The 25437-nt window shown below is 40.0% G+C and overlaps 1 protein-coding gene across 1 annotated transcript in view; it reads left to right on the top strand.

Annotated features, from left to right (window-relative positions):
- The window catches only part of ASTN2 (astrotactin 2), a 1142502-nt gene that overhangs the window by 388465 nt on the left and 728600 nt on the right, over window positions 1–25437 (top strand). Inside the window, exon 6 of the mRNA XM_036751653.1 lies at window positions 10706–10852. Coding sequence (XP_036607548.1) covers window positions 10706–10852 — 147 coding nt within the window. The remainder of the gene's footprint in view (window positions 1–10705; window positions 10853–25437) is intronic.

Below are 25437 nucleotides of genomic sequence, written 5' to 3'. Positions count from 1 at the left end.
CATCTGGGAAAGAAACCCCCTTTTGCTGTTTTCTGAGCAGATTTTCCAGGATTCTTTTTTTGCACTTCTACCATTCAGAAATAGCTTTAGTCTCCAAACCAAAAACATGAGCCCTTGACATGTCTGAGGAAGTCAGGTGGGTAAATACAGAAGTTAGTGGGAGGTTATAAATCATGTATCACAAATGCACATTATGTGATTTGTTGAATAAATTATTAACACTATTCCAAGCCTTGGCACTCACTGGCGTATTTACATTCTCTGGGCAATGAAATAAATACTGTCAACCTCATGTTTCCAATAGGGAAAGCAGAGAGAAACTAAAGAAAGCCTTCTTAATGCAAATCTTTGGGAAATTTATCAGGCACTGTGAGGTAGATTGGGGTGGGCATTCTTTGGGGAAAAGCTGACTTTTGGTATGGTGTTTTCCCAACTGGCTTTCATTTCCTCTATTGCTTGCTGCTCATAAACCAGAGCCCTAAAAAGACTGCTAATGTAGGATTCTGGTTGAAGACTGAACTGGAGGAAAGCATTCTTAGTTATGGTTCCCACAGCTACTGTTACTGGCTGCTCTATACATATCTATACCTATATCTACATCTAAACACAGGACACATTCTTGTAAAGTTTAGTAGTGGTTCTGCTCAAATACTCAAAGTTCTTCAGGTGTTAGCATTTTATAAATAAGCATGCACTAATGTCATTACTATTATTGCTACTCCATAAATTTAACAACATAGACAGAGACAAGAAATAGACCAGGTGTGCCTGGTGCCTGAGTTACAGTTACTTGGGGAACCATTGCTTTTCAATTCCCCCAGAATCTCAGCTGTAATGATGCTTCATAGTGTTTTCTTGTGTGGCATTGTTCTAAGGCCCCAGCTTCTGCTCCTTCTGGGAGGGGTCCTCTCTCCCCTTGTAAAAATCCTTATTACAGAATAGATCCAGGGAAAACAAGGTCACCAAAACACAAAATTTTAGATTTGAAAGAGATTTCAGTGACCATCTTTTTCAAACCATGCCTGAAAAATAAATTGCCTCAACAACATACCCAACAAATGGCCATCCATTTCCTAAAGATCTCTGGGGAGGGGGAACCCACAACCTCTAAGGGCAATTCATTTCAATTTGGATACCTCGATTTGTTAAGTTTTTCCTTATACCAAAAATAAAATTTCTTCTTTTGAACTCCTACCTATTGTTTTATGTTCTATCCTCTAGGGCCAAACAGAGCAAATCTAATTCGGCTTCCACATGATAGCTCTTAATACTTAAAGACCTCTATTATGTCCCTCTTTAATCATCTCTTAGGCCATCTAAGAGTTGGCCTAAGAGAAACATCTCTAATGCCTTCAACCAATCTTCGTGTGGTTGAATAACCCCCATGATTCAATTCAGTTCAATCCAATGTGTCTTCATTAAGTACCTACTCTGTGCCAGGCACTATGATTGGTACTGAAGATACAAAGACAAAAAAAAACAAGGTCTTCCCTCAAGGAAACTCATTCTATTGGCAGAAATAACATGTAGACATACATGTAAATACAAAACATGTACAAAGTGTGAAGTTGCTGATATGGCTAGGCCATACTCCTTCCCCAAATATACATAACTGAGGAGTTGATTACTAGTTGCCTTTCTCTGGACACTCGCCAGTTTCTGCCCTTCCTATGCTGTGGCAATCAGAACTAAAAGCAGTATTCTAGATGTGCCCTGGACCTGGGCCATGGACTGGAACTTGCCATGCTTAAACTTTGATGACCTTGAAAGGTTATCCAATCTGAGCTCCAGACTTCTGGCATGTGAATATGTTAAGCAATCAGGACAAGTGGTTATTATCTCTTTTCCTTTTAAAAACATCCCCATAGGGAATATATAACTTCCCTATGTTATACATTTCAGTATTAGCCTTCTTTGAAAGGTACTTTGGTATAGTGGATAGAGAAGTATAATAAAAGTCAGGAAGACTTGGGTGCAAGTCTCACCTCTGACATATATTGGCTGTATGACTCTCGGCAAGTTAAGTCACTTATTCTCTCAGCACCCTAGGCAACTATTAATTACACAGAAGTTCCCAACCTGCATTCGTAAAGGCAGCTCCCTCATCCAAGAGTTCTTTATACCAATAAAATCACAGGTCCAGTCCCCATCTCCAACCTCTTAATGAGCAAGATTCGATTATTTCTGTTCTTCTTATTTTTTTCCTATGCCTCTCCTAGACTTCTCTTGTCTTAATCCAAGTCAATAGCCTCTTGTTTAATATAACAGCTCGTCAGAATTTTCCTATGGATCTCCTCCATATACTCAAAGTTTAATCAAATCTCTTCACTCTTCCTTTTCCTTGCTAAATGCTATTGATTCCCATAGAATTCATCATAGATCCTGTTTTCTATCCGTTTAGACATTTTGAATTTTTCTGAATTACTATCACTCCAACAATTTGAATTTTGGATTTCCAGTCCAAAGACCAAAATGTAAGGGGTCGAATCCCAGCTGTAGCACTGTGATTTTATGCCAATAACTTAACCCAGTCTAGGACTCAGTTTCTTTGTCTGTCAAATGAGAAAGTTAACTAGATGTTCTTTCCTCTCCTTCACCATTCTAACCTTCTAGATGTGTTCATTCCATTGCCCCTATTATAGTTAAGTGTCACTGGGAGTATTTCTTGGTCTTTCATGTGAAACAAGAACAAAGACAAGTTAAATTGAAAGCATTTAGTATTCATTTATTAACCAAAGCATATATAAATAAACCTAGTCAAATCATGGGGTTTTCTTTGTTATCAGGGACTTCTATGAGGAGAAGACTTGTGAGGAAAGACAGCAGGACAACAGAGTAGTGCCTTACACTGAGAAACTGACATATTTTATAGAACTACAGAGGTTAAAAAAATCTCCAAAATATAATATAGTCCAATGCAATCATTTTACAAGTCATAAAACTAAGTAGATGAGAAATGAGTAGCCTAAGGTAACAAAGCTAGCTTCAACTGAGCCAAAATTCAAACTCAGTCCTTTCACTGCACATGGTTATACTGTTAGTCACTCCTTATAAATGAGCTGAAAGGATTTACCCAAGACCATGCTGCTGAGGTTACTGGTTGAGCAGTCATGAACCTAGGTCTCCCTAGGTGTTTTCTATCACATATTACCACCTCCCATCCTGTAATAATTAGCACACATTCTGATCTATAATATCGCTTAAGCTAGGCCTAGAATTGTTATCTTAATGGCTGGTAGGATTAAGAAAAAAACACAAGAAGTATATAAAACAACACCTTTAAACAGTAAACTTTAGAATGAAAGAGAGAAAATCAGATCACTGGAGATTTCATGAAGTATGCTTCATAAGCCATTTCTTCTTTTTTTCCTATTCCTCCCTTTTGAGAGGTCTAACAGTGAAGCTGTTTATCTCCAGATGAATGTTTAAACACAATGAAAAAGTGCTTATGTGGAATTGTTAGTGGTCTGAAAAGAAGGCGATGGATTGGAAAACAAGAAAAATGTCCCTCTGCCTTAAGAGCAAGAGAAAGATGTGTTTATGCTAATAAAAAGCTCAGGTATTCTGGCAGTAGTGTCTGCTATAACCATGATGATGTGGCAGCCGCAAGAGCAAAACTATCCTAGGCCCTGTTAAGAAAGGTATTGTGCCCAGAAGCTACAAAAAAGACATTATCAAAGAAATGTCTACCTGCCAAAGGAGGTAGGAGGGTCACAGAGAGAAATCAAGCTATTGAGAGAAAGGAATGACTGAGAAAGACTATGTGCTCCATTGGTGCCTACATAATGCTGAAAGTTCTAATGGAAGGGCCCTAGAAAGTTGGTTGGAACTTCCATAGACAATTTATGGAATTACACAGACATGAGTCCCATAGAAAGAGAAGGGATAGATTGGTGGTGATCTGTACCATTGGAAGGAGAACCCCCATCCATGAGGTTATATATCTATTGAAGTAACAGAGCAAGAATCCAAGGCAAGGCAGGTGATGGTCTGTGCCTCCCAGTGGACATCATCTGTAGTATTAGCTTTCATTGTGGACATGGTATTTTTGGAAAAGATTGACCAGTAAAAGCATGTCTGGATGAGGAAGATGGAGATGGTGAGAGAATAGGACGTGCAAATAGATAAAGGCTACTTTAGCCTAGAGAAGAAGAAAACATAGGCGGGGGGTGGGAAAATATGGTAGTTACTTTCAAATGGAAGATGGATCCTGATGACAGAACTAGCACAATGAGGATAAATCATGAAAGCAGATTTTGGCTCAATATAAGAAATAATAATTTCTAATAATTTGAACCCTCCAATAGGCTGCCTGAGGACACTTGTGGAAATCCACTTTTACTTGAAATTTTCAAGTAAAACCTAGATGATTGCCATTCAGGGATATCAGAGGAGAGATGCCTATTCCAGTATAGTTTGAACTAGGGAACTTTGGGGGTGCCCTCCAAATATGAGGTTTGCCAATTTGGTGAAAGTAATGTTCTGCTAAGAGATGAGGCATGGGGCAGACATGTTGCAACTTCCATAGAAAGAGCACTAGGTTTAAAATAACAGGCCTGCACTCAAATCCTTGCTACTTACTGCCTGTGTTACCTTGGGCAAGGTACTTAATCACTGTGAGCCTCATTTTCCTCTTGTAAATTTAGGTGTCCAAGTAGATAATCTTCCAGGCCCTTTCTAGTTCTAAGCTTTAAGATCTTAGGATGGGATGAAGATCAGAAAAAAGTATGGGGAAATATAGAGAGAATCCTTTGCCTGGATGGGGTACCACAATGAAAGGCTTATAGACGTCAGAGAGCAAATGAGAACACTAAGTACGCAGAAGAAATCATGGACTAGAAGCAGAAATTGGAGCATTGTAAATGAGAATTCATGCAATAACAAAGAAAAAATATGTCTCTGACATATTTGAGTCTTGCTTTGGCATGTCTAGAGAGCCTTCCATAATGTGCCAGGAAAGAATACAAAAATTCCTGTTGTGGAGGCAGCTGAAGAGTTTTCACCAGAGGCCACCTACCAGGACCAAGGTCCATGCACAAGATGTAGGCTATTTCGTTATCAACAAAATGAAAATGTAAAAGCTTCCAAGAGATATGTATGGATCACTGTGACATCCAGAACAGTTAAAAGGAGCTATTTTTTGAAAAATCCATTGGTTCATTTATTTTCTCATTCAACAAACATGTATTGAATACCTAACTATTCAGAGCCTTGTGCTAGGTGCTGTGGGATATGTAAAGTTTTGATAAGACACATCCCTTGCTCTTATGGAATTTTCAGTCTAAGTAGGCAAGAGACCCAAACACAGAAAACTGTAAGTGTGTGTCATTGCATAAGCTTGTTGGAGAGGTACAAACCAAAATTCTAGGGGAGGTTTGAGCGAGAATGTGTGACCTACAGAGAGCACTAGGAAGGCTTCTTGGAATGTTGTGGCATTGATCTCAGCTTGAAATGTCTGTCCTCCCCCTCTTTCACCTTTGATTCCCCACCCACAATCTTTAAAGCTCCATTCAAATGGCACTCACAGCCATTGCTAGGGATTAAACAAGATCATAAACATGGCAGGAGATAGTATCGGAGGCAAGGAGGGGTCACCAAGATTTGGATTTTTTTGGGAGACTGTTGTATACCCTTGATTTACATGACAGCATATAATGTTTAAAAGATGGTTTTGTTTTCGTATTTATTTTTGTTAGGAAACAGATGGAAAAAATGGAAAGCACCATATCATTTCCTCAATACTACCCAGCCCCTTCTAACCTATATTTTTGCAAGAGTATTTAAAGGAACTTATTGCCTCAATCTACTCCTCTTGTCCAGGGTTTCTTCAATGCTATCAAACCTCCACTTAGGGATTCAGTGTCATTAAAATCCCTGCCCAGAATTATCTTTAGCAGTGTCAACTCTAGGCTAAAGATGCAGCATGGTAGAGTGGAACAAGCAATGGGTTTGGATTCCGACAATCTGAATTTGAATTGCATTGCGCCTTATGCAACCTTTGACAAGTCACTTCCTTTCTCTGGGCTTCAGTTATCGAGGAATAATAGCTCATCTATAAGGTCACTTCCAGGGCTGTCATTCCATGCCTGTGTGTGTATGTGTAAATACATATGTTCCCGTTTACCTGGAATAACTTAATCAACAAGGGTTTAGCACATAGGAATTTTCTACTGAGAAGGGCCCCATGAGAATGGTAGCCATTGTTGAGATACCTCATTCTTCTCAATGTAAAATGTGATTCATTCTGTTCTGAATTCAACTGAAATATGATTGATTCTGTTCTTTCAACTTGGCATTTCCAGAAGGAGAATCAATCAAACCTGAAATTATAGGCAACGTGTGTATCAACACAGTAGAAATGTTTCTAGTTGAATTTCCAAAGCTATGTGTTTTCAGTCTTTCTTTGCTGTTTTGAGAGAAATTGAGGAGAGGAGGGAGAAGAAAAAGGAAAAGGGGGCCTTGAATATTCACTTTCCTGAGCTATAGGAATTAGAATCATACAATTACTGGATTTAGAGCTGGAAGAAACCACAGAGATGCTCTAGTCCAACCCCTCCATTTTAGAAATGATGAAGCAGTCCCTTGGAGAGGAAGTGATTTGCCTGAGGCCTCAGAGTTATCAAGAAGCTGAGCTAAGATTCAGGTCTTCTTATGCCAAATCTCCAGTGTAGAATTTTATTAGGCTGCCTTTCTGCTTCCCCTGCAGTTTGGAATTTTTCATGGGGCCTCTGCCTCCCACTCAGGCTGAATTCTGCCTCCTTCCCTGTCACAGACTGCTTGTTGACAGGACTTTGAATTCTTCCCTCTTCCTTAGTTGCTTCTGAAAAAGTCTTGGAGACCTTTCTTAATCCCAGGAACATAGGGCATCAGCAGTATTTGTTTCTAAGTTTCAACATATTGCCCACTCTCTCCCATATGCCTCCTTCTCTCCCATATGCCTCTTTCTCTTGTCTGATATTACCACTACCCTTATGCAGACCCTCATCCCCTCACCCTTGGATTATTGCAATAGCCTGCTGTGCTGCTTGGTCTGCCTGCCACAAGTTTCTTACCATTCCAGTCCATCCTCCCCTACATCATCAAAGTTACCTTCCTGAAGCATAGTTCTGACCACGTCACTTTCCCATTCAACTCCAGTGGTTCCATGTCACCTCTATATCAAATAGAAAATCCTCTTGTTGGCATTAAGATTCCTTAATAACCTGACTCCTCCCCTTCCTTTTTACTCTTCTTACATTTTACATGCCCACATGTAATCTGAGATCCAGTTCATACTGGCTTCCTTGCTGTTCCTGGAAGAAGATGCTCCTTCTCTTGACTCCAGGCATTTTCAACGGCTGTCCTCCATGCCTAGAATTCTCCCTCCTCATCTCTATTGCCTGGCTTCCTTCGTCTTAGCTAAAATCCCCAAATATATACAAAGCCTTTCTCAATTCCCCTTATTTCTAGTGTCTTTCCTCTATTGATGATTTCCAATTTATCCTTCATATAGCTTATTTGTACACAGTTGTTTACAAGTTGTCTCCCCCAGAAAACTGTGAGCTCCTCAAGAGAAGAGAGTGTATTTTGCTTTTCTTTGAATGCCCAGTGCTTAGCATGGTGCCTGGCACATAGTAGGTGCTTAATAAATGTTTATTTTCCAACTGACTGGTTGCTGCTGAGAGCGTCCTGGGGTTTTCTTCTTAAGCCTGGAAAACATAGACTATCAGCAGTATTTGTTTCTAAGCCTCAGCATAGTGCCCACTGAGAATTGAGCATGCTGGCCTGTTCCCTGAGGCAAGAAGACTTGTGTTGGGCTGGTTTTGCCTGACGTGTGCTCTTTTACTCTTGTTCCCACTGTGAGGTCACAGCCAGGTGCCGTTGCCTTGGTAACTTTACAGGACCGATTATCTCCTCCCTGGGCATCTGTTTACTGTGTGTTCTAGACTAGATCTCTTTGTGTTTTTCTGCTTCCTTTCTCTAGGGATAAACCCTAGAAAATTGGATTTCCTTAAGGCAAGTGATGGATAAGTTGCTGATCAAAAAAATCCCTTTTCTTTTAATCCATCCCTCTCTTTTCTCCTTCTACCTTTTCATTTTTAGTGGAGGAAGCTCATAAACAGCTATGCAAGGAATAATGGGTGGTTTTTATATTCCAGACCTTAGTCCAGTACCTTGCACATAGTAGTCACTTAATAAAAGCTAGTTTGACTGGATTCAGAATGAGTACAAGAGACTGGGAATTAAGGGAAGTGCAATCTCACCTTATGAGAATCCCTTCTACTTTAGCTCTGTGTGTTGGGGGAAAAAGACGGTATAGCCAGATCTTTGGTCATTTGTCCTTACATTGTATCTACCAGAAATTGGAGGTTTGGGAGATCTGGGGTAGAGAGATGAGAATTAAGAGATATAGATTTGAATCCTAGCTTGTGCAATGTTGGGGATGGAGGATGATGTTAGGGGGAGTCATCTCACACCTATGGGACTCAGTTTCCTTGTCTATAAAATGAAGAAGTTGAATAGATGATTCTTTATGGTCTCTGAGCTCTGACATTCTATGATCCTACAATTCTGGGCTCTCTGGGAAAGGGATGTCATCGTTCTGGATTTACCGAAGTCCACTCCATATTCATTTCAGATAGGATTCTCGCATTACAATGTATTTAATCATGGGACTGGTTTTAAATCTTTTTTCACAGTTTTAAAATATGAGATGACTCTAACAAAAGTATTTCAAAATTGCCCTTCAGCTTATGTTTTCATATATAAAGTTTTGCCCCAAAATGGAGGTTCTGATCCATAATTCTTAGGTTTGATGTTCTCTAAGAAATCATCTTGCTTACTCCACTCCACCTTCTTATTTTAAACCTGAAGACCTCAAGATCTTCAAGATCATCTTGCCTACTCCACTTACTTTAAACCTGAAGACCTCAAGATCTTCAAGATCATCTTGCCTACTCCACTTATTTTAAACCTGAAGACCTCAAGATCTAACAATGTTGTTTTCCCAAAAGTCATACAACTTGTTTTTGACAAAGCTGGACTTTGAACCCAGGTTCCCAGATTCCAGATCCAATGTCAATTTTACTGTACCCCAGTGCTAGAACTCTACTTTTTATAATCAAAATAGTGTTCATCCCATTCCCAGAGTACTCCATTATCTTTTCTCTTCCTCTTTCCCTAGGCCCCATTATCCTGTACACATGGAAGGTCTTTCAATGCTCATATCTACCTGTCAAAATTCTATCCATGCCTCAAGACCTAGTTCAAATCCCACTTTCTCTAAGAAGTTTTGCTTCATTTCCCCTGCCAGAAGTTGGGGGAAATCTCCCAGCACTTTGTACTTCTCTCATACACTTACAAAATTTAATTAGTAGCACCCACCTCCCAGGGTTCTTGTAACGATCAAATGAGAAAATAATTGTAAAGCACTTAGCATGGTGCCTGACACATAGTAAGTGCTATGTAAATGTTAGCTATTACACCCTGCCCTGATAGTCAATTTAACCTCCTTGAGAGAAGGGACCATATCCTATTCATATTTAAATTTCCCACAACACAGAGCACAGGGCCTTCCAAATAGTTGGCGCTTAATAAATGTCTATTGATTTTATTCTTTTCTGTGAAGCCAAGATAGATGTATGGATAAAGCCACTCTGTCATAGAGAAAAGATTAAAAAGAAAAACAGAACTTCAAACTTTAGATAGGCTTTCCAGGATTGCAGAAAGTGCCCTCAAGAAGGTAAGTCAGAGCCAAATGCATCTCGTGATGTTGCAGAATGACATCCATTTGTGCCTGATACAGACACTAATGGAGTTCAATATCCCATCCACCCAGAACATTTCTTCCTACTCTTGATAAAAGTCTGTCTAAAAGGAAGGCGGGGGTGGGGAGACTCATTCTACACAGAAGCAGATGGAACTCTGGGCTTTCGTGACTACGTGATGGAAGTACCAGTCCTTGGAGCACAGCAGTCATCTTCATGTTGTTTTTAATAAATACTTGGCTATTGACATAATAAAACCCATTTCATCAGGATATTTGAGAAATTGACTATTAGAAGTGAAAGAGCCCTTGAATTAGAGTCAAAATATCTGGGTTTGAATCCTACTCAATCTTCTATTTACTCTCAGTGACTTTGATTAAGTTACTTTTCCCTGGGCCTCAGTTTCCTCCCCTGTAAAATGGGAGGCTTTGATTTTTAATATCCCTTCTAACTCTAAATCCATTGAGATTATGATAACTTGAATTTTGTGACTTAAACTAGAGACTGATGATTTCTTCTAATTTTCATCCTTCACTATTGAAAATCTCAAAATATTTACATGTTGTTGAACTAAAAATATACCTGATGGCCCAGGGAACACGTGCTTGGTAGTTCAACGTACAACAAATTAATATATTAATTAATGCACTATGAATTACACTATAGTATATATTTTGATTCTCTGGTATTGCCCATTAAATATTTCTCTTTCTAGAGCAAAATTACGAAGTTATTTTGTGGGTTCAGCTTTGTTGGCAAACAAACAGCAAAGCCAAAAGATCCTAGGAGTACTGATATGTCCATGTATTTAAAAGTATGGAAGACTCAATAGCTAGTGGAGCATTCATTGCATATTAACATTTTTAAATATAAAAAAGAAAATCTCAAAATTTCTCCACCATCATTCCTGTCTTAGTAGGTCATTGCATATGATTGAAACATTATTTGATGATTTTCAGGTCTGCTGAAAAGCCCCGTGAACAAGACAGCCCTCACATTGATTGCAGTGAGCTCCTGTGTCCTGGCCATGGTGTGTGGAAATCAGCTGTCCTGCCCCTTGACTGTGAAGGTGACTCTCCATGTGCCAGAGCACTTCATCGCAGATGGTAAGAGCCAAAGGCAGTGAGTACTCAAGGCAGCCACGGTGTCCTGAACCCCCGTAACACCTTTCATCTAAGAGTAGTTAAGTGTTCTGCATGTGTGACCCACTCCTGAGATTCCGATTCACAAAAAAAGAAACTGCCTTAATTGATTCTAAACCATCAAAGCCTCCTTAATGCAAAGCCATTCATTGAGAATGTGTGATTAGAATTAGAGAATATCAGAGCTGCCAATGACTTTAGAAAAAAAAAATAGAATGTTAGGCCACAGGACAGAGTACGTCAGAGTGAGAAGTGACTTAGAGCTTGGAATGTAAGAACAAAGAATGTCAGAGCTAGAGGCAACCTTAGTTTGAATGTTATTAGCTCACTTTTTTTTTATCATGTTTTAAGATTGGTAAAGTGCTTTCTTCAGAATACAGTGAGGCTTATTGTGCATATAGTCTTCCTACTGCAAACTGAGGCTCAGGTGTGACTGGCCCATACTTGCCATAATAAGTATCACAGAGATGGCTTGAACTCAGTTCTTCTGACTCCAATCCCATTGGAGTTGTGGTGGTGGTGGTGGTTTTGTTTTATTTGTTTTATGCCTCTTATGTCGTATTACCTTAAGGAACCTGGGTTCAAATTCTTGGCTTAATCTCTTGAGGCTTCTGGTTCCTCATCTATTAAATGAGGAGATTGGAAGAGATCTGTGGTTCTTGAGGTCTCTAAATTGGGGGGGGAGGGGCGGGGCGGTGGAAGGCTGGTTTGTTTTTACATTTTGGCATTTGTGCTGCAATGTAATTGGTTTCCTTTGTAATCCTATGAGTTTTATTTTGAGCATTTAAAAATAGTATTTTGAGGTATCCATAGGTTTTATGAGACTGCCAAAAGGGGCCAGGACACAGAAAAGGTAAAGAATACCTGGACTAGTTTGTCTCTACTACTCTTTCATCTATAAATCTGCATGATCTGAAGAACCTACGAATGTTAGAGTTGGGAGGGACCTTGAAGATTAAACTCTCTCATTGGACAAATAAAGAAACTGATGATTAGGACTAGATCTTGCATTCTGTATTACCATTAAAAAAGGGTTTGGTAAGGAAACAAAAATTGGAAACAGGATTATAGGGGTAATTATTAAACTACTTATGAATAAATAGTTTTAAAGCAAGTTTAAAGGTTCTATTTACAGACTCAAAAGGGGATTCTATTTGCTAATCATGCTCATGTGCCCAATGAAGCAGATCCCCTAGAGACTTGTGTTGAGAAATCCAGTTGTTAATCTAGTTAGGATTTCCTGAAAGCACTTGAAAGGAATAGGATTGCATTTCCCTTAAAATATATATACACACACATACATACATACATATATTTTTAAAATGCGTTTCTTTCTAAAGTAGCATCCCAAATACTACCCTCTCACACTTCCCATCAGCTGCTTTGCTCCCATTAGAACCAATGCATTATTGAAAGGATATGCTTTAATACTGACTTCTCTGAAATTTGTAGGCTCACAGGATTTAGAGTAAGAAGGTAGTTTAGAGACCATCTAGCCTGGTCCTCTCATTGGCTGCTTCCAAAGAACCCAATTAGATTTTTGAATATATAAATATATTATAAATAATATTATAAATATATAAATAAATGATTACCATGCTAAGGGACTGTCAGGTTGTCTGAGAAATGACAGAGGAGGAGAAGTTGTAGTAGGTAACCAGAAAATAGATTTTAATCTCATCTCCTGGAAACATTGGAGGTCAAGGCAAGCAAGGGTCTCAAACTAAGAAGGCCCATCAGGGTTTGAGAAAATCAGAGCAAAGGTGTAAGTCAGTGGGTCAGACACAGCATCAGAAGTTTAGGTAATAAAGCAGGTGGAAGGAGTGTGCCGTTAATTCAGCTTTCCAAAGTTGGAAGGGGTCTCAGTGTCCATTTAGGTCTCTAGAGGCAAGTAGGTGGCCCACCAGAGAGACAGTGCTATAGCTGGAATCAGGAAGATTCAAGTTTGAATCAAATCCCATCTCTGATACCTACCAGCTACGTGACTAGCAAGTGACTTAACCTTTGTCTGCCTCTATTCTCTCAACTGTGAAATGAGGATAATAACTGTACCCTCCTCTCAAGGTTGTTGTGGAGATTAAATAAGATAATATTTGAAAGAGCTTAGCACAGTGCCTGGCACATAGTGGGTGCATAATAAATGTTTCCTTCCTTTCTTTTCCAACTCTATCTGGCCTCCTGGGACTGTGGCCATGGCATTGGAATCCTTCTGTGGCCTCTCTTCCCCTGCCCTCCCACCCCTCCCCTACCCACCCCCAAAAAGCTTAGATTTGATCTGCTTTGGGAAAGAGAGAATGTTCCTAGGCAGCCTCAAGCAACAGCCAGGAAGGCCAATGCCACTGAGCTGAGGAATTGGAACCGACTGAAGAACGGGTCTCGTCTGCAGGAAGAAAATGAAATTTGCCCTCATGTTAGAGAAAAGTTGCACTTGTTACTTACTGCACAGTACATGGAAAAGGTCAGTGAGACACAACACTCTTCTAGAGCCACGCTGGCAATAACAATAAATACCAACAGCAGCCCCTATCCAATTTTTGGCCATCCTTTCCTCTCCCTACGTCCTCCCCCCCACTCCACCCCGCTGCTGCTCTTGTCTGGTATGCCAGTGACTTCATATCGTGTGACTGTGTGAGTACGTAGTTCCTGCGTGAATCTTCCCCATCCCACCCACGTACTCCCAATTCCTTAGAGTCCAGATAGTCAATCAGTCAGTCAACAAACATTTATTTAGTTCCTACTCAGCACCAGGCACTGTGCTAAGTTCTGGTTATAAAAATTCAAATAATAAAACTGTTCCAGTTCTCAAGGATCTTACGTTACTAGAGGCTTCATAGCCAAGGGGAAAGAGCATTGGCCAAGAAGAAGACCTGAGTTTAAGTTCTAGATCAAAGCATCTTCCCACCTCCAACCTGATCTGTGGCTTTAGATGGGGAAACATGTTCTGTACCAGAGATTTAGAGTCAGAGAACTGCAATCTCAACTCTGCTTCTTGATAGGGGCATAGTATTAGGCAAATCACCTCCCGTCTCCAAGTCTGTTTCATCAGGAGGCAGCAAATGCGTTGGATTTGAAATGAGGAAGACTTGGTTAGAAATCCCCCTCAGACACTTGCCATATGATACAAGGCAAGTCATTTAATGTCTATGTGCCTCAGTTTCCTCATCATAAAACAAAGAGGTTAGAGTTAATGTCCCCTTTACCTTTAAATCTATGATCCTAAGATCATCTATAAAGTTAAATGGTCAAATGAGATAATTTCCATATTCCTTCTTGCTTTGAAACCTATAATTCAGGAGCTCTGATTCAGATTCCTTCCTCTCTACTACAGTTCTCTGGGTTTAATGTTGGATGGATGAATGGATGAATGAATGGGCAAATGAACTCCGGTTTGATGAGGATGTCATAAAATACAATATTGAAGATGTTTCTGGTTTTTTTTAGGAAGAATGTTGACAAATTGCATCTAACTAACTTGTCAGTGTTGTGGGGGGTTTGGGAGCAGGGGAAGTGGTCAGCATGATGAATTGGAAGAGCAATTGAAAAGAGCTACAGATGTGAAGTGTAGAGAAAAGAAGACTTGAGGGCAGCAATACTTTTCAACTCTGAAAAGCTGTCATGGGAAAGAGGGATTCAATAGACTTGGTCTGCTTGGCCCCACAGGGCAGGACCTAGGGTGATGTGCAGAAGCTTCAGAGAGGCTTGATACAAGGAAAAATGATCAAAAAATTAGAGCTGCCAAAGGAATGGAATGAGCCGCCTTGGGAAGTGGTGGCTTCTTCCTCTCTGAAGGTCTTCAAACATCAACTGGATTACTGTTTGTTGGAGTAATCACAGAGGAGATTCCTGTCTAGGAGCTGTTTGAATTCAGTGGCCCTAAAGTCCTTATCATGGAGCTTCTGTGATTCTCTGCTATCTACTTCTCCCTCAACACAGGGCTAAGAAGTTTGGATTTTAGCTGTGGTGCTTTAAGAATTTTATAATGTGCTTTTTTTCTATTTTTAAAGGAAGTAGCCATCAATTACCTTGGTGGGAAGTTGCAACACACTATGATTTTTACTGAAAATGTTTGGTAATTCACGGTTACCTCTGTATTATCCATTGTTAGAAACAGGCCTTGTGACTCTCCTCCTCTGCACCTCTGTTCCCATCATTGACTGTACCTGAAAGTCCTCCTTCTCTAATCTCTACTCATTGACATTTTATCATTTAGTAGTATTCAAAACCAGCTCAAGTGCCATTGCCTCCAAGGAGCCTTTCCTGCTCACAGCATACCAGAAATGTCTTCTCTTACCTCCTAACTTTAATAATACTTTGTCTTGATTTTGTTAGCTCATATTATACTGCTTTGTAATATTGTGATGTGTACAGATTTCTTCTGCCATAGTCCTCATCACTAGTCTCCATTGGAGTGGGGAACATTTTTCATTCTCATTTGTGTACCCAACAATGATGGACAGAGGCCCTACCTTGTAGCTGGGACTTAGGATTCAATTTAGATAAAGAGTTAACATTCATTTATCAGCTAATGCAAGGCACTGTGCTGTGTATGGCAGATGCAAAGATGAAAAAAAAATGTAGTCCTGCCCTTAAGGAGGTTATATTCTATAAGAATCATGAAATGTTTAGGAAAGAAAGAATTTTATTTAAACATAGAATAAGGTTCAGCAAATTATGGCCCATGGACCAAATCTAGTCCAGTCCCTGTTGTTGAATAACTTGAGCTAAGAAGGTTTTTTTTTACATTTATAATAAAGTTTAATTGTATTTTAAAATGTAAAAAAAAAAAAACAAAAACAAAACCCCCAAAACATTCTTAGCTCTTGCATTGTACAAAAACAGGTTACAGCCTAGATTTAGCCCCCAGTTTGTAGTTTGCCAATTTCACACACAGAATGTTAGAGCATAAAATGTGGAGTCTTGGAAATCAAAGAGGCCTTAAAAACCATCTAGTCCACCTCTTCCATTTTATAACTGGGAAACTGAGGCCCAAAGAGAGAAAGTTACTCAGAATTGGAAGGAAGCTCAGGGATAGTCCCATTCTTGTCAGAAACAATAATCCTATTTAAGACATTCAGCTTTGCCTAAGGTCACAAAGTTAGTTAATAATGCAGGCTCAATAAATGTTTGTTAGATGAACAATAAAGATTTGTGTATTGAACAGATAAATGGATGAGATTGTTGACTATCCCAAAGAGATACAACAAGCAGACACAACATAGTATAGGGGAAAGAACCCTGGATTTTCATTTAGAAGACCTGGATTGGAATCAAAAGTCTGCTACTGACAATTGTGTTGGCAATCAAAATGGGCTTTTAGCACTCAGTTCAAACAAGTGCCCTTGAAGAGTTTGGCCTTTTTTTCCTTGATTAGGTTGGGAGTCCTTGGTGACCTCCTTGCCTCAGGGGAGGGCCAGGTTTACATGGGTTTGAGTGGCATGTTTGGGACATCAGAGGCTTTTAGACCACATGGGTTTAAGATGCCTCTTTGTGACGATTTCAGGTCACTTGAGTGAGTTACCTGTGTGATTCACCCTTGACCCTGAAAAAGATATAAAACCAGGGGTTGGCTTTCTCTTTTTTGGAACTCTTACCCACAGCCATGGTGGCTCGTGTGACTCTGGGCCAGTCCTTGTTATGAGCTCCTGGGCTCAACTTAGATGTTAGTAGCTATGAATTGTATTTGATCTGTCTGTCGATGTTTGTAATTTGCTTGTATTTTACTCTGAAGTTCAGGGTGCTGGTTTTTTCCCCTGAACTAAGTGAATGATGTCTGTATGCTGAATTAAAGTAGACTTGTCAACCCTTTAACATTTCTTTCCTTAGTAAAGCAGATCAAAAGAACCTATGCTGGCAGCGGCGTTCTTGTTGTTGGGCTTGTGTTGGTTTTCCACCCCCACAGCAGCTGCTAGCTGGATTGTTGAAACAACAACCTATGTGACCTTAGGAACATCATTTACCATCTCTACACCTCACTTGCTTCTGTAAAATGAGAGAATTGGTCTAGATTATCTACAAGGCTCCATTATGATTTGAAATATCATGATTTGTAATCTGTCCTTGATTTTTTGGTCTTTTGTCTGTACCTATAGTTTCATTGGTGTAAGGAACTCCTGACTGAAGTAACCCACTTCACCCATGTCGATCAGTATCTGTTCTTCAATTTATAATCTTAGAGGTTATTTGACAATACTGAGAAGCTAAAGGCTTTGAATAGCCTCACATAGATAGCCTTGGTCTGATAGGGCACTTGAACCCAGATCTTCCTGACCCCAAAACCGGCTCTCTATTGACTCTGCCATGTTGTTTCTCCAATCTGTGTTGGAGCCAGGAAATCACCATTGAGCAGCCCTGATCTCAGCTGTTGGCTCCTTTACTCCCAAAGACCCCTCCCTACTTTCCCAAAGATGAGAGTCCTACTGAATGCAACACAGTGCTTCAGTGTGAAAATGAAACGACTTTAGTCCCAGAGTGCTGGAAAGAGGGGAAAACATAAATTAAACTGAGATCCAGAACACCCAAGGGGAGGTGGCAATGAAATACCAATAAACCAGATTAATATGCTGAAATCAGGGAAAATAGGATGAACTCCAACCCACACTTAATGACTATGCACACGTGAGAGTGGAGGGAGAAAGGGAGGAAAGGTTTCTGTTGGAATTAAAATGAGATCGGTAATGAAACTGGAAATATAATTATAAACTGTGAAAACTTTTTCCCCTCCTCTTCTCCCCCGTTTACTTAATGGGCAACATGTTCAACGACACCCAGGAGTGGGTGCCAGAGGCTGGTGGAAATCACTGAAGTGGTATCAGTTTTCCTAAAACCTTTTCATTAGGGGCTCCTGGCCCCCTAGACTGCAGAAGGAAAACTGCTTCAAGCCATTGCTTCCTTAAATAACAACCAATCCCCAGGTTAAAAAGAGCAGAGAAAAATGCTCTGCCAGCGAAATATTCTCGAGCATTTAAGGCCAGCTCCACATCCAGTTGGGTTGGAATTTTTAATGACACTCTATGCTGAGATGCCGGCTTGGCTTCATCCCAGGATGAATTGTTACTAATTTCACTCCTTAACAAAAGGGGATAACTGAGTTTGACGTCCAAAATTGGAGACTAATTTCTCTGTTTTGATAGCAGATCGCGTCCAGAAATATGTTCCCAGGAACCGGGGGTGGAGGGCTGTGAGGGGTGGGAGAGCTTAATTTCCTCTTGTTAATAATTCCATCCTGCTGTTGTGAGCTCTCTGCCATCTTGGCTTTCAGGGATGGGAAGGGGAGTGTGGCAAGGGGGCGGGGAGGAGGCGCAGGAAGGTGGAATGATTCAGAGTTAGATATGTTTCTTCCCCCCTTGCTGCTGTTTTAGAGGAATTAGGCTTATTCCCTTCTCCCCAACCCTATCTTAGGGTAGTTGACACCCCCCAAAAATAAAAGAGAGGAAAAAGAAATGAAAAGGACTATATGACCTGGAACTGGAAAGAACCTAAGAAATTATCTAGTCCCCCACCCCCTTCATTTTACAGATGAAGAAACTGAGGTTGCAAAAGTTACCTTTCTCCAGGTTGTTGAGTGATGTAGGTAAGTTCAAATAGCTGACTCTGAATTTAGTAGGTATGGATCATGGCTGTACTAAGTAATAAGCAAGAAATGTTATTGGGCTAGTGCAACCGTGTTAGGAAGTATCCAGACAGATCTATCACACTTAATAACAATAACTTATATATTTGTGGTATTGATACTTATGAAAATAATTGTTTACATACTTTCTCACAGAAACTTCACAATACTGTGAAATAGCTAAGGCAGTTATGAGCATCTCTATTTTATAAATGAGGAAAATAAATCCCCAGTGCCTTTCATATAACCCTTGGTGGGGCATGCCAAACCCTCGCTCACCCTAAATTCGGTGATACTTGGAAAAAGGAAGACTTGAGTTCAAATCCTGATTCAAAGACCTAAAGGCTGTGTGACCCTGGGCAAGGTACCTAGCTTCTGTTTGCCTCAGTTTTCTCATTATAAAATGGAGACAGTAATAGTACCTAACATTAGCACCCAGGGTTATTTGAGAACCAAAAGATCAATCAATCAGTAACATTATTAAGTGCCTACTGTATGCCAAGGATGCACAAAGAGGCAAAAGACAGTCCCTGCCCTCGAGGAGCTCACAATATAATGAAGGAGACAAGATGTAAACAAATACAAAGCAAGCTATATACGGGATAATTAGAAAAAATAAACAAAAAAGCACCAGAATTAAGATAGGTGGAAAAAGGCTCAGGGGCAGCGAGGTGGCACAGTGGATAGACCACTGGGCCTGGAACCAGGAAGACCTGAGTTTAAATCTGGCCTTAGATACTCACTAGCTGGGTGACCCTGGGCAAGTCGCTTCACCCTGGTTGCCTCAGTTTCCTCATCTATAAAATAAGCTGGAGAAGGAAAAGGCAAACCACTCCATTATCTTTACCAAGAAAATCCAAAATGGGGTCACAAAAAGTCAAACACGACTGAAGAATGCCTGAATAATAGCAAACCTTCCTATAGAAGGTGGGATTTTAATTGGTACTTAAAGGAAATCAGAGCGGTCAATAGTTGGAGCAGAGGAGAGACAGCATTCTAGGCAGAGGGGACAGACAGAGAAAATGTCAGAGCCTCGATATTGAGCAACTTGTTCAAGAAACAGCCAGGAAGCCAGTGTCATTGGATCTAACAGTATGCATTGGGGAGTACGGTGTAAGAAGACTCGAAAGGTAGGAGGGGGTTAGGTTACAGAAGGCTTTGAATGCAAAACAGAGCATTTTGTATTTGCTCCTAGAAGCAAAAAGAGACAGCATGTGAAAAGCACTTTGCAAACCCTAAGGCTGTATAAATACCAGTTAGTATTATTATACAGTTTAATTTTAGGATCATAGGGTTTAGATATCCAGTGGTTGGCACAGTGCTAGCATATTAATATATGTTTGTTAATCAACTGTTGAAGCCAACTTCATTTTATAGAGGAAACCAAAGGCTAGATCTCACACAGGTAATAAGGAACATAGCCAGGATTTGAACTTAGCTCCTCTGATAGAAAATGCATTGATCTCTACATTATACAAATCCAAGTGCCCTTTCTATGTAATAAAACCAGTAACAAACAAAAATATCTGACATTTATCTAGAGCTTTGTTTACAGAGTACTTTGTAATTATTCTCTCATTTGGGTCTTCTGACCACCCTAGCTTAGAACTCCAGCTATCATTTTCCCAATTTTACAGAGGTGGAAACTGAGTTAGGTTAAATGGCTTGGAGAAGCAGGATTTAAAATTAAGTCTTTCTGACACCAAGTCCAGTCCTCTATCCCCAACCCCATGTTGTCTCTGTGCAGCTAAGGAAAGCCTCTTTATACATCAAGTAAGTTGCCCTCAGAAGATAAAATTTCTTTCCTCTGAGACCTAGTGCTCCCAAAACTAACGATCAAAAGGGACCAGCTCAAAACCTGGGTCTCCTTAGTTAAGAGCTATATTCCCTCCTCCTCTTCCCTGCAGACTTTCCCACCTTGGGATGCTAAAGGAAGTGTCCCAGGGGACCCTGGGAAACTTGGCTTCTAACAAATGACCAGATGACAAGCAGAAACAAGAGGCTGAAGAAAAACAAACAAGGATGATCAGGGATAGGGCTGGTAATTAAAACCCGCTCATCACCCTGACTTCTTGCTCTGCATGTGTTTGAGTTGGTGTTTGGCTCTCCTCCCCGGCCTCCCCTCAGAACAATTAGAGCCAAGTCTGTACAGCTGTTCAATCTGTGATCTGCAGGGTAACAGCAAATTTCCACCTTCAGCACTGCCAAGGAACTGCCTCCTTCACCCAGGCCCCTGGAGGGTTGGCCTGCCTAGAGACAGTGAAGTTCTCGAGTGAGTCTGGTTTTCTCCCATCCCTGACATCCTTAGGAGATAATCTATGTCAGACTCCTTCCTATGAGGGTGATTATTCTCATAATTCAGCAACCCACCTTTACTGAACCAAGGATCAGAGACATACTTCCCAGTCTGCATTTTTTAAGTAGGAAAAGGAAGACAGAAAGACAGACAATGATAGAGACAGAGATCCAGGCAGGAGAGAGAGAGGGGGGGGGAGGGAGGGGTGGAGGGGGAGGGAGGGGTGGAGGGGGAGGGAGGGGAAGGAAGGAAAGAAGAAAAAAACCAACAACTCTTTATAGAACACACATCCTTAGGACCTTTAGAAAGCCTTCCTGAAAGACAATTATTAGCAGGAGGTGTCACTGTTCTCTCTGTGCAGAATTAATTCACCAAATCATAGAACGCAGCTCGGTCCTAAAGACTCGAACCTTTTAAGTATTATTTAGAGTGACATTTAAAAGTGAGTTGATGTGGGGAGGGGGAAGAGCTCACTGCCACCTTGAAGGTGATGTCCCCTGTGCATGAGATTCTGCTTCCTGAAGCCTCCATGGGGTGGCCATTTCCTGTAAGGCATTATTTCAAATACAGAGTTAACACTGGCCTGCAGAGGCACCTGGTGTGAAGGAAGAGAGGCAAGAAAAGGTTTGGCATAAAGGAACAGCCTTCTGAAGACTTAGTGTGAAATACTGTATCCATTAAAAATGCCAGCTTTTACAGTCTCTGGAGGAAGGTGGACTGACAATAGAAGAGGAGTTTGGGGTGAAAGGAGTGGGTTGCAGCAGTGGAAAGAGAAATAAACTTGGAATTGAAAGACGTGGGTTCTAGTCTTGGTTTTGCCTTTCTTTGCTGGTGTTGACCCAGGAAAATTGCTCCATTTTTCTGGGCTTCATTTTTCCTATTTGTCAAATGATAAGATCAGACTCAATGGTCTCCAAGGTTTCCTTTGGGAACAATAATCTCTGTTCTCAGGGGTTTTACTTCTGCACTCTTGGTTTTTGAATTCTTCTTAGCTCTGGGCCACTCCAGGATGAGCAATCTATGCTTTCAAATGCATTATAGTTCTTTCATCCATTCTACATTCTCACCTGGTCTAACATTGTATGTTTTTAAAGGCCTTTCTACCTCCATGATTCTAGGGTGTCTAGCCTTTTATGTTTTAAAATTATGTGATTCTGTGATACCAGTAAGGCACAATCTACACCATCTCTACACAATATATATAGTCAGGCTTAGCCCTCTACAAAATTATAGAATTGGTCAAATACCTTCCTAGCCATCCAGTCATCTCTTCATGGTTTCCTTCAATGGCGGCACCTCCTTTTCACCCACTCCTCCCTTCTCTCGGCTCTGAATGGGATTATGTCTTTTCTTGTTCTCCATCAGCTACCTGAGGATGCATAGATACAATGAGGTTCACACTAAATGACGATTGGCACTTTGCAGGTTGACAGGGACTTGTTCCTTAAGCCAGGCTTACAAAGCACCAATGGTAACAAAGCATTTTATAGAGAGGACAAATAAAAAAAAATAAAAAGAAGGAAGGAGGAAAAAACCCAATAACTGTTTATAAAGCACTCATCCTTAGGACACCATGGGTGTCAGATGACCTAGGTCCAAATCCTAGCCCCATCATTTACTCTATATAATTTTGAGTAAGTTGCTTTTCTGTGCCTCAATTTCTTTATCTTTAACATGAGGGAGGTGATTAGATGACATCCAAAGGTCCTTCTAACTCTAAATCTGGGGTCTTATGACCTTGAAGGCCCCTTACTGTTGAAATTCTATGATTCCTTCCAGGTCTGAGGTTTTGTGACCCTAGGGTGGAATTCAACTAATGATATAGAGAGTATGAGGTGAAGCTGTGGTGGGAGTAATTTTCAACCCAGCATCTCCCCAAAGTCCATCTACTCACAATGCTTGGATGCTGCCTCTCCATTAGGCTAGTTCTGAATTTGGTGTCCATTAATGCCTATATTATAGGGATAAGGACAGAACCTGTGATTGTTTTGGTACAGGGAAATGCCAGGCGAAGATACTCCCTTCACCTATATAGGATGGCACCAGTGAGTATCCTAGATAGATTAAGGGACTTTTCTAGGGTCACAAATATGCCCAGGTCAGTATGGATTAGAGTCAGGACTTGAACTCTGGTTTTCTTGGTCCCAAAGCTAGTCCTGCTATGCTATGCTGCATTTATTATAAAGATTATTCAGGGAATTTCAGGGAACTTTCCCATAATGGAAATAGGAGGGGGGAGTAAAGCAGATAGACCAAACATAAAAACAGATAATGTTCTTTGTTGCCTTGGGAGGCGACTCTGTCATTATTTCTCAGAACTGATCTTTAATTGTTTCATCGGGAGATTATGCATCTTCTTTCCTCATGACTGTCTCCTCTTAGAAGCCTGTGAATTGGATCCAGCTATTAGTAGCATTTACTAATTTCCTCTGAGTCTTGCTGGCTCGAGCATCAGGCTTGGAACAACTTTTAATTTTGTTTTTAATTAAATTTCAGTTGTTTCGAATCACTCACTCTTAATGTCACTTCTTTGGACTCCTTAGAGAAAACAAAGGCCCTGAAGGTCATTATTTATATCCATAGACACATCTGATGTGTATACTTCTGCTACTTGGCTAAGACCCAGTTGCCAGTTAATATCCCCAACAAGGAGGAATAGTTAGGGAAAAAAGTGGGGGTGGGAGGGGGACCAACAACACCAATTGTGCCTCTACTTGGACTTGGCTTCCCAAAGCTAATTTTCATTTTGTTCAGTAGAGTCTGCAGGGTACACTGGAAAGACAACTAGACATGGAGGCCAGCATCAGAATCCCAGCTCTGAACCTCAGTAGCCAGGTGACCAGGCAAGTCATTTAACTTAGAACTCTGAAGGGATCACTTTATCCTTATCATATATACCAATATACATATCATATCTTCACTCTTAAGCTGAGTAAATTGAGCTCCAGGTGGAATGATTTTTTCAAGGTCATTTTGTCAATTAGTAGAAATGCCAAGGTATGTATTGTTGTTATTCAATCCTTCTTCAGCACCTTATTTGTATAGCATCCCTGTAATGCTCTCTGTAGGTTTTCTTTGCAAAGATTCTGAGACTCTCCTGTGGATTAAGGCAAACAGAAGTTAAGTGACTTGCCCAGGGTCACACAACTAGTAAGTGTCTGAGACTAGATGTGAACTCAGGTCTTACAGATTCCAGGCCCAGCACTCTGTCCACTGAGCCACCTACCAAATGTCTAACTATTTCTGGAATACTCTTTCCTTCTTTGCAAAATTCAGTGTTAATATCGTAGAAAGAGTGTGGGATTTGTTAGTCAGAGGACTTGGGTTCAAATGTGACTCTTTTACCCACTAACTGTGTAACAGTAGATAAGTCACTTCTTTCTGATCTTTTTTGCCTTGGCATTAAAATAATTTTAGGGTCCCCTTTGTCTCTAGATTCTACAACTTTGCTGTATATACTTCACAAGATTATTGCAAGCAAAGTCTTTTACAAAGAAATATACTATTATTTAAGTGAAGGTTACCATGTGTTTGCAGTCTCAAAATTATATGAGTCACAAGTCCTGTATTTCATACAAAGATTATCAAATACATTTAATGGTTATACATTTGAAGAAGCCATAAGAATCCCAATAAACAAATAAGAAATATACTCTAAAAATAGACAAATTGTACAGAACAGCCTAACTGATGACTTTAATCGTCCTTCCCTCTTGTGGACATTAGTACAAGTTAGATATTTAACTTAGATATGTCAGCCCTAGAATATATCGGTGATGGGCAAATTAGGAAATAGCCTTGGTTCTAACACTGTGATTTACAACCTACTATTGATCATTTATTTAACTAACCTCATCATGGAGTCTCAGTATAGCTTAAAAAACAGGATAATTTTTAAAATAAATTTTTGGGAACAGAAGAGTAAATGCAGGCACAATTATTATCATTATTATAATTTATTGTTGTTGTTGTTATTAAGAGACTCAGAAAGTATTACTGTGATATGCTGTCAGTCCCTGCTGAATTCAAACGTGAACAGTTAAATAAACAAATCATTATGTTGGGAATACAATTGTCATACTGTGAGCCATTGTGATACCCTAATTTCCTAAACTACTACTAATTGAATCAGCCAAATTCAGCATGTTTCCATTGAATCCTCCTAGGCCATGAGAAGACCTTGCTAGGTGTGTGCCATTTTCCTTGCAATTAATAAGATTATAAGATACTGTTATTGTTAATTACTATTAATATATGTCATCGGTAATGAATATGAATTAATGAATATCATTGATAATTCAGAAATATCTATCATTGATAAGTATTATAACATATGACCATATTTCTATAGTGCTTTCAAATGTATACAATACATTCAATCGATAATAATTGTGCATTGACTAGAATCGAAAGGCTATAATATTGCCACTTCACAAAGCCTCAACAAACCTAGGAAATAACTAATGCAAGTGTTATTGGGAGCATTTTACAGATAAGGAAAAAACAAACTAGTAACTTGTCAGTGGTGACAAAACTACTAAATATCAAAGCCACTGTTGTTTCCACTACATCTTCATAGAACATACACATACGTGCTTTCCAACCTGTGTATGTAGATACAGCTCCTCTTACAAAGTTATTTAA

Source organism: Trichosurus vulpecula, chromosome 3 (genome assembly GCF_011100635.1).
Source record: "Trichosurus vulpecula isolate mTriVul1 chromosome 3, mTriVul1.pri, whole genome shotgun sequence".
Classification (NCBI taxonomy): domain Eukaryota; kingdom Metazoa; phylum Chordata; class Mammalia; order Diprotodontia; family Phalangeridae; genus Trichosurus; species Trichosurus vulpecula.
The sequence above is the reverse complement of the archived record's forward strand: the minus strand, read 5'-3'. Positions and strand labels throughout refer to the sequence as shown.